The 13,212-nt window shown below is 44.1% G+C and overlaps 1 protein-coding gene across 8 annotated transcripts in view; it reads right to left on the minus strand.

Moving 5' to 3' along the window:
• APLP2 (amyloid beta precursor like protein 2) overlaps positions 1 to 13,212 on the minus strand; it is a 48,207-nt gene that overhangs the window by 12,071 nt on the left and 22,924 nt on the right. For 5 of the 8 annotated variants that reach the window (XR_012583982.1, XM_074560835.1, XM_074560834.1 and 2 more), the window contains exons 2-9: positions 12,464 to 12,637; positions 11,114 to 11,243; positions 7,519 to 7,631; positions 5,807 to 5,982; positions 5,023 to 5,240; positions 3,141 to 3,308; positions 1,262 to 1,377; positions 822 to 896 (exon numbers count right to left, since the gene is read on the minus strand). Coding sequence is in view for 7 of the 8 variants with exons in the window: in XM_074560835.1 (XP_074416936.1) it covers positions 822 to 896; positions 1,262 to 1,377; positions 3,141 to 3,308; positions 5,023 to 5,240; positions 5,807 to 5,982; positions 7,519 to 7,631; positions 11,114 to 11,243; positions 12,464 to 12,637 (1,170 nt within the window). In the remaining variant the exon portion in view is untranslated. The remainder of the gene's footprint in view (positions 1 to 821; positions 897 to 1,261; positions 1,378 to 3,140; positions 3,309 to 5,022; positions 5,241 to 5,806; positions 5,983 to 7,518; positions 7,632 to 11,113; positions 11,244 to 12,463; positions 12,638 to 13,212) is intronic. The other 3 variants (XM_074560838.1, XM_074560837.1, XM_074560836.1) reach the window with 1 other exon arrangement.

A 13,212-nucleotide genomic window follows, 5' to 3' on the forward strand; every position in this document is an offset into this window, starting at 1 on the left:
TTCGCACAAGTTTCCAAAGGTATCGCACGGGGGATTTTTCATCAGTGCGCCTTCAGATCAAATCTCTATATATTCAATTAGAAAGGTCACAACCCACATCTGCAAACAAGCCAGAAAAGTCCATTAAGCGTTGTTATGTTTCAATGGAGATGATGGGAAACTCTTTTGGACTCAGAGTGGCCTATGTTAAAAAACGTAGAGAGAAAACCGTGTTCCAGGATAAAATCCGAAGTGGGCTTAAAAGCTGGAGTCAGTCACTTAGTTGTATATTGGTTTGAGGGAACTTCATACAGTTGTCACTGCCAGAAGAGCCTGCCCCTTAACAATCCCATACAGAGAATATCCCTGATTAACTTCACAGTCTGACTGAACTCTCCTCACAAGGCAGAAGATTGGCATTCTGGCAGCAAACCAGCTTTATCTGCTGCCTAAGTGGTTTTCACTACGTCTGCCCGAACAGGAAATGTGTGTCCAGAGAGTTGGGGCCAATCTGAACCGGGCCGTGAGGCCACTGGTTAGTGCAAAACAGGCCAAAGGTCTGAAGTTACAATTTGGCGCTGCTGTCGCTATGCTTGAGGGGTGAGACAGCTTCCTACTACTGGGCTTAGGAAAGGACCTGGCACAGTATCGGATCATCTCCAGCTTTAAGAACAAAGCACGCAATTGAATCAAATCTCCTCTAAAAGGCAACTGCTGACAGAACAGGAAAGCTGCTCTTCCCCCTCAGTCGTCTTTTGGCTTTGAATATTACAATCTCTCGTTTAGTTCATTGAAAAGGCCAAGCACCGGTAACTTTCCTCTTTAGATCCTTCAACCCTTACCTGAATGAGAGTCTGCCTCTCTGCCTTGGGGAGATTTACAGCTTGGTGTTCTGCTTCCTCCCATTCCTTTTTCACCTAGACAAGGAAAGGACAGAACACGTCAACAAGACATAAATTTACATCTGATCTTTGCGAGCTAATTTGCCTTCAGAGACAGATCCTTGCGCAGCCTGGCTAGGTTTTGAAGGCACAATAGAGCTGCTGTGGGGTTTTAAACTTAGCACTTAAGCCCTCCGAGCAGCAAGCCCAGTGTCCCCACCGATTCCTCTCTCCCAATGCTCTGAAGAAATTAAAATGTAACTGCCACAGTGTGGGCGTATGGCAAGAAACACGTGGAAGGCTGGCGACTGGCAAGGAAGTCAGTTCACCACCAATTTGTCCAAAAAACCATGGGCAGCAACTACGCAGCGCAGCACGGAAGACTAAAGCCAGACGCTCACCCGGTCCATGCGGTTGTGGTGCCTGACCTCCAGCTGCTCCTTCGCCTTCTGGAAGCGGGCATGTTCGTTGTCATCAGCTGGGGTTTCAAAGTAGACATCCACATCATCAGTTGGCACTGCAAAGAGAGGGTAAGGATAAGCGGAGGTTCAGAAAACGGTGATTCTGGTTTGCAAAGGACAGGTAGGGAGAGGGATCTCCACGCCTGCATAATTAACAATCTGGCAGGCTGAGTTTACTGAATCGCCACCTACCAGGAGTCCATTTTGGTATTTTTAAGCTGCCAATTTACTGCACAACATCAGTTAAGTTACATCATCCCGAAAACACAGCAATGCACTGCGGCAACCAGCACCTGTTCGGTCTTCTCATTAGTTCTGAGACGAGCATTATTCAGCTCCAGCAACAGAATGACTTGGATTGCAGAATAAAGGGCTTGTTTTCTCTTCCCTTTCACATTGGCTTTGGATAGTTTAAATGACATTTTGTGCATTAGCTGTTCGCTGACAAGCTGGCTCCAGACATCATTAATATGATTAGGGAGCTTGACAATAAATCTGCACAAAACACTACCCAATATTTTACACTTCGAACCTACCTTCCCTACCAGATGCACCATGCAGGACTAACAGGCAATGATATTAGACAAGACAGCAACAGAAGGAGGCTCAGTGTGACAAATTGACTCATCCAATAAACCGGACGGCTTGTGTCTTTAAGACATTCAAATCCAACACAGGGAGAAATAAAATTTCAGAACTGACAATTTCAAGCATCTTGCAAAAACCACAACAGGGGCTCTGTACTCCACATACTGCAGTTCAGGAACCTATGAACAAAGTTTCCGTGCTACAGTTTTAGAAACTACACATCCCAGAGCCCTGTCTGAAAGGATCTATGGACAACGTCAGATCAGTACAGTATTCCGGGCCTTCTCTTCTGAACCAAGCTTGGACACAGAGAACTCTCTTTCCAGTCCCAAATCCCCCTGTAACAGGACAAACTTTTGTACAAAAAGCTCCTGACATCCGCATCTTTTATTTCACCGCTTCAGTTAGATCAGCCCAATCTAAAGCACTTGCATGAAGCCCATTTTGTAAATAGGATTATGGCTGTATAGTCAGACTGCCAAGCCCCAGATAACACAAAAAGCCTTTCAAAAGGCTTTAATGGTAGCTGAAGTGGAAGTGCTGGAGTTCAACAATAAGATTAATAAGGAGGTTAAAATGTTTTTGGTAGTTTTATCATCTGACATAAAAGCCAGTTGAAATTGGTGCCAAAAACCTCAAGCTCTCAAAAATGCAAGGATTGAGTCATGATTCATATTTCAAACCGAGCTGAAAGTGGGAATCCGAATTCTGCAATACTTCTCTGATATTTTCGCAAAATACGATAGCAAGGAAACACCTGCTACCAGGAGAATGGCGAGTAGCAGCCTGCTCTTCAGGACCGACTGGTCAAACGTACGCACGGTAGCATGACTGGGGAAAGCAAGTGCTTCCTTCCATATATTTGGAAAAAAAGCCAGTTACGCAAAGAGGCAAGCTATGGGTTTTCACAAGAGGTCAGAGACAGCCCCTGATCCCTGCTACAGATCTGCAAGATGACAACTAAGCCCTTAGCAAGAGCTGCAAGCCAATGGTGAGCACAGACAACATACGGCGAGAGCCACTTTCACCAGGAAAGTTCACCCTAAAGACCTAGAAAAGCGGAGACAAGAGGAGACTGCTGCAAAAGGACAGACAGAACTGCTGCAGACACCAGAACCAAAAGGATGAGCTACACACGTATTCTCTCTTGACCCGGGCAAGGAGGAGGAGACACCAAACGCCAGACAGACAGAGGCTAGCTGCAAAAGGGCCAGTGGGAGGCAGGACTTACTCATCTTTTTACACACAGCCATACAATACTCCTCTGACTCAAAATTGTTCCTGTTGCCTCCGCAGCCTCCATATATAAAGCGAATGCATTTTCTCTTGTTAGGGTCGAAGTACCAACGAGGCACCACAGCCCGGCAGGGCCCTGTCATCGCCTCCTGGGAGCAGACAGCTGTGTGGAGACGGGTTAGAACATGAGCTAGTGAGGAGCGACTTAAACAAAGCAGTGGTGGCTCTAGTTCACACCTCCTTCTGGGGCACTCGCGCTGGCCTCGGCATCGCTACTTCACTGACCAAAGGGCTTTTGTCAGTTTTTTTGGGGGTGGGGGGGATTTTTAACATTGCAAAGCATTTGAACAAAGCATCCGTCACAAAGCTTGCCGGCGCTATTCAGGGAGATGCCTACATGCGGTATTTTGGAGCAAATGCACAGCAGTAGGCTACCCCAGCAGTTGTCTCAACACGGAGCTCTCAGCTGCAAAAGCAATTTCTCCTTAGCTAGAGGCTGAAACAGCAAGGATCTATTTTGCTGATGCCACAGCGTTATGCCTCGGGTGTCCCAGCGGTAGAGCCTCCACTGTATAAAACCAACATGATGGAAAGAAAACCCATTAGGGCCTGCTTAAAGCATTCAAAGATGTCCTGTTCCGCTGCACTCTGCCTGGATAGACACTTCACGTCTTAAAGGTGAGGCATAAGAGCAAGTGAAAAGGCAGGCTAAGCAAAAGGAAGGCAACCGCCACGGCGATCTCAGCCGCTAGGTTTTTAAGTTTTGAAACATCGATACACTAAATATTGAAACTCCAGGTAGCCACTGCATGTGGACTGCTACGCAGTAAGCGGGCAATATAAGCAGCTGGGTTATTTTGAGGCAAGAGAACAGATATGGTGTGTAAGTTAGCAACTGTTCACGGTGCTTCGGGGGAAAAAAGACTGCGTACCCCCAAAACGGACACCCCCAATCCCATTGTTTCACGTCTGTTTCAACACCTGCAGATCTGTAACAGTCCTGTACATATATGAGCTAAGCCTCGTTTCAGCAAGTCAAATTATCTGCAGCCTGCTGGCATTTTACCAAAAAGATGCAAGAACTGCTGGCAATGATTCAGTGATCTGTAGCTAATTGAATTTCATTCCCTCTCTCCTCCTCCTTCCTCTGCAGACACTTCTACACATGAAGTATAGGACATCATATAACGCTGAGGCACCACACAATCAGCAGATGCCCTCTGCAATGGCACCTACCACTTAACAAAAGTTATCACAAGTATAGTATATATTACTACTGCAGTAAGTATATATTACATATATATAATAAAAGTGGGGCCAATTGTGTTGGCTGACTTTCTTTCATGAAAGAGAAGGGTTTATGTAAAGGCTATTAAGGCAGCACCAAGTATCCTCCTCACCCTTAAATGGCCAGATGGCACCTTGACGCCACCTCTGCAGAGTATGGCCCATCACTTTCAGCTTCCTTTTCGTAAGCTGGTATAAAACACCAAATCCAAGGTCATCACCCAAAACTATGATTTTTGAATTCTTAGTGTGACCCAAACGCCTCTAAGATTTTTCAAAATTAGCCTATGCAGATACATTCTCTGACTCGACACCGCACCTTCATGGAGGTGCTCGTTCAATGTGCCAAACACTGGGCTTTCTGCCAGCAGAACTGCTGTTTATCTGGAAACATATGGCCCATGCTCTAGAGAGTTAATTTCAACACTTGAAACATAAGCATCATCAGCTTTCCTCTGTTTGCTAACTTATCTGGCAAATAAGACTTCCAAGTGGCTTTTATTGACTTGATCGAAAACCCATCACCAACCGACAGCCAACATGAACACTCTCAAGGAAAGAAGAGGCCCGTAGGCAAGAACGTGTCTTACATTTCATATCGCTGCTGACTTCTTTTTCGGAAACAGCCTTGTCGTTGCTAGGCTCTGTGGGGGTCTCTTCGTTGTAATCGTCAACTTTGTAGCTATCATAATAGTAATCGTGATCTTCTACCACATCCTCCTCCTCTTCACCTTCGTCTTCCTCATCCTCATCTTCCTCCACTGCTGTTCCTGTGAAGTCTTCTACACCTGCCTCTGTAGGGAACTCACTGAAGGGATACAATTCAGTTAAGGGGTAAAGGAAAGGTTAATCACTTTGCAGCCAACCTTTGATGTACCAGAATAACGATTTTCTTTTCATCTGTTCTAGAAACACAAGAGATGGGAAAAATAAATGTACCAACTACTGATCAGACCAGCAACAGCAGCAACGGGAGTTCCCTCATGACAGACACGCTTGTTTCTACAGGCAGAGCTTCCCCAGGCCTCTGGCTTTGGGGGGTTTCCTTGCATTTTCTCATCACCTTCTTGTCAGTAAGTGAAGTCTACCGTATTTGGGGGAGGTACCTACTCTAGCAATCAGTGGTTTTGACTGTCTAAGGATGAAGGGAGGGGACATTATATCTCCTTCAGTAATAGGAGCACTGCAAAGGCATGTGTCCTTCTGCAAGGCTCAGGACACTCCTTTGGGAAATTCCAAAGCACAGAAACTCTCCTCTCAATCCTCACCACAAGGGAGTCACTGTGAAATATTCTGTGAAAAGACTGCGAAATATGTGAAATACAGCAACTTCACATACAGAGCTCTTAACATCTATGCCAGCAAGAACCCTACCTTTTATAAAGGTCATAGTCTTCATCCTCATCTTCATCCTCTTCCTCTTTGGACAGAGCCTCATCCACAACCTTTGTCTGAGGACAACACACGTATTCTGTTCCATGGAACTGGTCTACTCCACAGGGCAGCAGCATCCCATAACTGTGCAGGATCATCCCTTCTGTCATGCAGGCCTGAAAGAGGAGCCCATTTGTGTCACTTTAGCATCACGCTCTTGCTTTGGATAGAGCTCAAGTTTGCCTATCTTAGATCCCAAGAGTGCTACCAATGAGCTGATTTTACAGCAAAAAGACGAGACCAACAACCCAAGTCTGAACGTCAAAAGAAAATGGGATTTGAAACTTGTAGCTTAAGCAAAATCCCCAGAAAAGTCCCAGATTCAGAGCCATGCAGTGCTTCCTGGTGTTAACGTATCAAACGCCCCCCAGCCCCTAAGAACCGCTGATTTGTCAGCCTGGCTCAGTTTGGGAAAAATAACTAGACCTTTTGTGCCAACTCAAGGGAGAGAGCACTTGAAAGGAACAGAGCCGTTGTTTGCTTTCCTGGGCTGGCCATTTCATTAAACTTTATCTATTAAACTTTACATTGGAGTAAGTGAATAATCGCTCAAATGGACTTTGTGTCAAGATTATTTTAACATGCTGTAGATGAAAATCAATCAGATAATTCACGAAAAAGCCAAATGCAAACTGTGATTAGACATTATGTCTATATACTTCTCCTAAGCTAAGGAAATACATGGCTTTGGGGTGGCCCAGAAAAAAATGAAGTAAGAAAGGCTTTATTATGTACATCAGAAGCCTTTTGTGCTTTGCTTTGTTGCAGCACGGATGTAAAACGAGCCAAATATTTCTGGAAAAGTTCTCCAACTCTGCTGAAAGCAACTGATTTTTAAATTTGCTAGACATTAACAACTCTATCCTCAATTAAAACGTGATTCTTCTAGCACAGCTTTATTTAGATGGGTTTTTGCTCCCAGGATTTTACATAAACAGGAAGTTTAACTGGTGCATCCTTAACCTCATCTTTACTAGCACCATCACAACTAATCATTGTGTTGCTGTTTCTGTAATTGCTGTTTCTACCAAATGGAAAACATGTACATTTCATCAGGATATTGTTTTTATTACCCCCAGTTCAAATGGGCCCGCAGAGAATTTGCAACCTTTTGGCTAGCCAGATAACAAAACCCAAACAAACACAAACCCCCCCATGGGCTAGATTTATTCTGAGAAGATAATCCATCTCTTATGTAAAACCTCCACTAATCAGCCACAACGAAACTCAGATTGTCCCCAAGCAAGCACTCCCAACCAAATCCCCAGCAGCAGCAGGTACATTAACGCAAAATGTGCAAGAAAAATAGGAAACATCCCGTGACCGCTGTAGCTCTCTACCCTGGAAAGAAGGACGAGCCATTGGCTAAAGCACTGTCCTAGAGACCTGACTGCTATTCCTAGCTCCATCCTAGAACATGATCTTGGGCAAGCTACTTAGGACAGATTTTCATGAGTGAAAAATAACTCGGCTAGCTATGCAGGTTTTTTAATTCACTTGAGTACTTTAAAACTTTTTTTCTTTGCCTCAGCCCATAGACTGCAACATGGGATATAACAGACCCCAGAGATAAACGCTGTTATGCTCCAATACTACAGGCGTCCAAGCGGACAGATCCAGAATAAATCTTCCTGCCACGGCAGCTCCATTACCTCTTTTGCCACAGTGTGCCAGTGCTGATGGCTTTCACACACATCCATCCGCTCCTTGTGGAAGAACCGGCACTTCTCCGGAACCAGCAGGACATCGCTGACAAACTCACCCACTGAAAAACAAGAAACATCCATGGTTCACACATGACCAATTTCCATCAGAAAACAAAGCCAGGATGAGAACTCCCCTAAGGCACACTCTGTTGCAAATGCCTTAAAAGTTTGGTATATTCTTAACAGCGACAGGTCAGATCAGCAGCTCTCTCTGCAAATTTACAGAAAAACAGAGTTTCCAAGGTAAAAACAGGAGTAGGGGCCAACCGCTGAAACCGCTGCGGACCCTAAGGCTGAAGGCAAAGTTTACAAAGCAAGTTAACAGAGAGTTGTTCACGGAACAGGCAGGAGTGACTGAAGGTATTTCACACAGATCTTTGAAAAGATTGCACCCGCATACGGAAGTTTTCAAACCACCTAATCACCAATTTCTAAACGAGCTGCATCATCCCAAAGCTAGTTTATGCTGTCTGGTGCTGTAACAGCCTGGAAATTTTTATGTGCCACGAGTGTTATCTATGTTTTCAGTATCTGGGTATCTGAGTAAGTTTTGTTTGTTTTTGTTTTGTTTTAAACAGTTTCCAGATGGTTTAATTCAGGATCAACTGCAGCACATTCCCCGACTCGGACAGTCCTAACCAAAACACAGAGGTCTGGAAAAATAAAAACTATACAGCCCAAAAATCAGAGGAGAACCCGAGTCAGCAAATAGACTGCATTCCAGCATTTAGATAACCACAACCTCACCAGCACGATGAAGTTTTGGCACAATCTTAAAACCAGACTTTTGCTTTTGAGGAAGGCAGGAGACAGAGAGACAATCAGCTTGCTCTACAGACTCTCTATTAGTTGGACTTAAAAGCCATTTAGCCTGAATTTCCACCACAAGTCTGTTTAGTACCACCACCCATCAAACAAGTATCAGAACTACACGAGTATTACTTTCCTTTCTTAGCCCAGAAGTCCTAACAAACACTACCACTGGGAACCAAAACATGGAATTTTCTCAAAGTTAAGATCTTTCTTTCTTTCCTGCACATTTAAATGCCACTATCTAGATATCCAGATACTCTGAGACAACCAGGAAAAGATCTTCAGGTCAAGTGTTTCAAAGCAACATACCTTACACGCTTGACTGGCAGCATTAGGAATCCTTTGTTTAAAATTGGAGAGAAGTTTTTTAAGTCAAAAGCCTTTTCTAATGGGAGTCTCCAGGGAGGAGAATTATTTGTCCCAACAACCACCAACATTACGATTTCAAAATAAATTTTACTTTAATTTGCGCAATTTACTTTAAATTGCGCAACCAATTTTTTTGCAGCCCCTTAGTACCGATACTAAAGGCTTATGGTCACTTCTACGGACCAAACACAAATCAAGTATAGTTTAGGGACAGATTATCTGATGACAACTGCAAGGTAACAAAATCAACTAGCATTCATCATCCCTTTTAAATTAGTTAAATTTTGAGCTAACAGGCACAACAGAGAAACGATATTTTTCACATTTTTCTCACTCAAAACAGGCTAGTTACAAATTTGAGTTAATAATCCTTCCTCCTTCCCTCTCATGAGAGGTTAGTTAAAAAGTTTGTAATGAGAAAGCTAAAACTGACCAAACTTTAAAGTCAAGAGACTGTGGTTCTTGCAGAAGACTCAAACCGGTCAAATACAATAATCAGTTACAAAACCCAGCCATTAAACGGCTATTTTGAAAACCACCGAATCCTAGCGCCTTCGCTTAAGACACACGGGAAGTTCTCTCAGTTCACCTAGGAACTGGAAAACCCTTACAAGTCGTGCCTTTAATGGACACCTTCCCCATCATGGCCACTGGTATCAAAAAAGAAAAATCCCCTCCTCCTTCAGATGAGAGCGGGCGTAAGAGGTGTTTCCACATCATCTAACAGCCGACCCAGAACTGGCAGCAGTTTGGCTCTTCACACCTCCCCAGGCTCAGCCCTGCTCCCATCACCCTATTGTTACCTTTATTTTACAGTTCAGTGAGAGCGCTAACAGGTTCTCCTCCTCTCCGCTCTTCACTTTTGAAATACAAAAGAGCTTTCATTGGTGGGGGGAGGCAGGAGAAGGTTAAACATGGTACTACTGCAAGACAGCCCGTGCATTAATGTAGCAAGGAAGACACAAGCAGGAATAGGAAGAAAAGACCCATAGTTTGACTATAATCAAAAAGCCATATGTACCCCAGAGAAACACATCATGCATTTACAACAAGCAGTTTGTGGACTGCTAAAGACAACGAAAAGGGATTTTATACACACATGGACTACTGATTTGAAACTCAGATGTAAACGCCAAAGCCTCGCAGGCTGGGCCAAACGAGTCAAGGACACTGTGAAAGTCACTAATTAAAATCTTTAACAGATATTTCAATGCTTATCAAATGTTAGGGCAGTGTCACTGAAATCAGCTTATTTTTCAGCTGGAGAATAGGCTCGGGGGAGGATTATTTCTGAAAGAGATGACTCCTTGTAAGTCCAGAGTTCTTGCTTTCATCCTTATTTCCATCAGAAGTTCTCAGCGTAATCAGCTGGGTTTGGCGGCTTCTCAAACCTGAATTTCCACATCTATAAAGAGATGCATCTCTCTTCTAGGATGCGTTCGCACCAAATTTCATGTCTTACTATGTGCTTTATGATTGTCTAGTTGAGGGTATTATATGTAGAAGAATACCGCACATACATTTCTGCAGATTTGCTTGCATTCTCCTATGTCAAACCACACGCTAACCTGAGATACAGGTACAAATTATGGAAACCAGTTGCCACCGAATGCTCCCAGCAATCAAGACTCTCCAAGATCGCACAAGACTTCTTGCAAAACAAGTCTTTTCCAGTGGATAACTGCAAAGAGATTCAGCCAGCTGAGACTAAGCTTACTACACTAAGAACACACGCAGTGCAGCGCAGCGTCAGGCACAACCTACAAGTCAAAAGCCGCAAGGTAAACGCGTTGCCTGATTCAAGTGGGTGGATAGATTCTGGAAAGCACCATGAAATCCATTACAGTTTATCTCATATTCTTTCCCAGTTCAAAGTGGGGACATGGGATACAGCTGCAAGAAGCAGGGCCTCTTTGAAACGGCAAAGTTTAAATATAGTCATTGAAACAGAATAGAGATCTCTTGCCAAGACCAAAGCAGGAAGCCTGAACACACTGAGCGTTTAAGTCTCCAAGGCAACAAAATATTAAAGCTCCACAAAAATAGGATCAGAGCATTAAATCCCAATGTCTTTGTGATACTCAAATACAATAGCCTTCAGGTTTTTATGGCAGTTGCAGAGAGAAGAGGGATTTCTTTTTCACACCGGGCACCATTATTCCACCACAGCTGTTATCAAGCTGTCGATCTGTTCAAGAAAGGCAGAGTTCCACCTTGTGGAAATAAAAACGTTTAAGTGGAAGCTGGATGGGGAAATGGCAACCTGATATGAAAGAAGCCTCATAAACTCAGTCGTTCTCTCCGTAAGAAGGCAGGAGGCAATTCTTTGCTCCTCCCACAGGAATGCGCAAATACTCACCCAGGCACTTGTAGGGCACGACAATATGAGTGTGGTCCTTGCACTGTTTCTTCCCTCTCTTGCACCAGCTGTCGATGCTGACAGGTTGATTGGCTTCCACAACGTTCGTAATCTGAAGGTCTGGATACATCTGTTTAACAAGACACAGAGATAGGTTTCTCTCCAGAAAGGACAAAGAATGTGCAAAGTGGCTCCTAACCAGAAGTAGCGAGGCCGATTCTCTACACACAAACAAGTTCAAATTGGCACATTACACACGTTCTCTTCTGCATCAAGCTTACAACAGCTGAAGGCATAAAAAAGGCTCCAGCTGTTTGTCACACAGAGCCTGAGAAATGGAACGTGTCATCACTGCTTTGTGGCAGGACAAAGCCAGGTCAGGGGCAAGAGCCTTCATCAGCACTAAGCTGAGGTGTTTGGCTTTGCGTGGTAGTGGAGGAGAAGTATTTATTTATCTGTCCCATTCTGTCTGGTGCAGTATGATACCCTCTGCAAGAGGGCCATCACCAACAAATGAGGTTTAGTAACATCTACAGACTCTCTTGACCCTTGTCGAGCACCTGCCTCCTCAGGTTTCCTTATGCCTACCCCATTTATGATGTATTGATATGACCCCTCTGTCCTGCTCGAGTTCTCGAGTCCAGACGCTGACTTACATTTAGGCTTCTGCTACGTGAACCAAATGTAGCCCCAGTTACATCGGCCTTGTAAAACAGTTTTAAACTTTCTCCAGTCCAGACATGGTGTGCTCTACCACTTTCCCATTTTAAAAAAAACACATTCCTTGTGGTATTTTATGGGTCGGTCACCTCAGAGGAGCAATTAAAGACACTTATCAAGGCCAATACGCTGTAGCGTATCTGGAGTACACTGAAAGGAGATTATATTTTTTACAATGAAGCACGAGGAGCTTAAAAACACAGTCAACATTTTGATGAACATATTTTGCTAACATTCTGCCTGAACACGTAACCAGAACAACACAGCCACATTCTAATGAGAATAGGTGTCAGGTTCCATTTTGCAAAGACGTGGAGCACAAGTCGGTTAACTGGCTCAGAGGCAGAGCATTTGAAGAAATCTCTGCAAAGACAGACACACACCCCTCTGACTTACAGACCAAGGACCTTCTGTGGCAGTGTAAGCTGAGCTAAATCAGAGGTAGCTCTTAAATTCCACTGCAGCGTCCTCCCTGCTCTTCCTGGGCAGTAACACAGCAAGACAGTTCAGGGAACCGAGCTCGTCAAAGGCAAGTTAGTCTCCTGCAGGGTTAATTTGCTACTGACTGGCTAAACTGGAACCCAATTCCTTAGCTGCAGTGAAGATTCAGCATCACACAGACAAACTCACCTCCTGGCAGTACTGCAGAATCTCTTCCTTTTTTCCAAGGCAGCTCTTGGTCCCAGAAGTGTCAGGTTCCCATTTTCCAGTCTGGATATTCACATGCATATTTAGCTTCCCACAGAACATGGCAATTTGAGGCTCTGCCACTGCAAACCCGGTCCCAGCATTGGCTGCGAGTGCCTGCGAAGACAAACAAAAACAAAAGATGTTGATTGCATTATCTGATTGAAAACAGAACAACTCAGAGTCTCAGAAACCCCCTGGCATCTTCTCAGAGCGCTCCTGCTTAATCCGGGATATTGGTGGAGCCCTGCAAACTCTTTCATAACAATATTCCTTAAAGCTAGCGACCCACACCAAGTTTTCACCAGCAAGGTGTTTGTTTTTCCAAACTCTGTTTTTATTATTGTAACGACAGCTTACCAAAATCAAAATCAAGAGTAATTCACAGGTAAAGGTTGTGCCCACAAAGGCTAAAACGGATTCTGAAAAACTTAAACCGGCATCTGAAGATAAATAACAAATGCTAGTAACTTTTTGGCAGAAACACCTCTGGGCGGTTACACACAAAGCAGGTATTGCTACTACTAATAAAATAACTGCTTCCCACTGCAAGAATCCTGCTCAGAGTTTGAAGCTACGTGTTTCTTCCGAAATCTTCAAATCTTTGGGATAGAAACACCCAAGCTTCTTGCCCAAACACATGAACAAAGATGACTTCTGCTGAATCAGAAAACCATAGCTGTTGGTACCAG

Source organism: Larus michahellis, chromosome 17 (assembly GCF_964199755.1).
Source record: "Larus michahellis chromosome 17, bLarMic1.1, whole genome shotgun sequence".
Classification (NCBI taxonomy): domain Eukaryota; kingdom Metazoa; phylum Chordata; class Aves; order Charadriiformes; family Laridae; genus Larus; species Larus michahellis.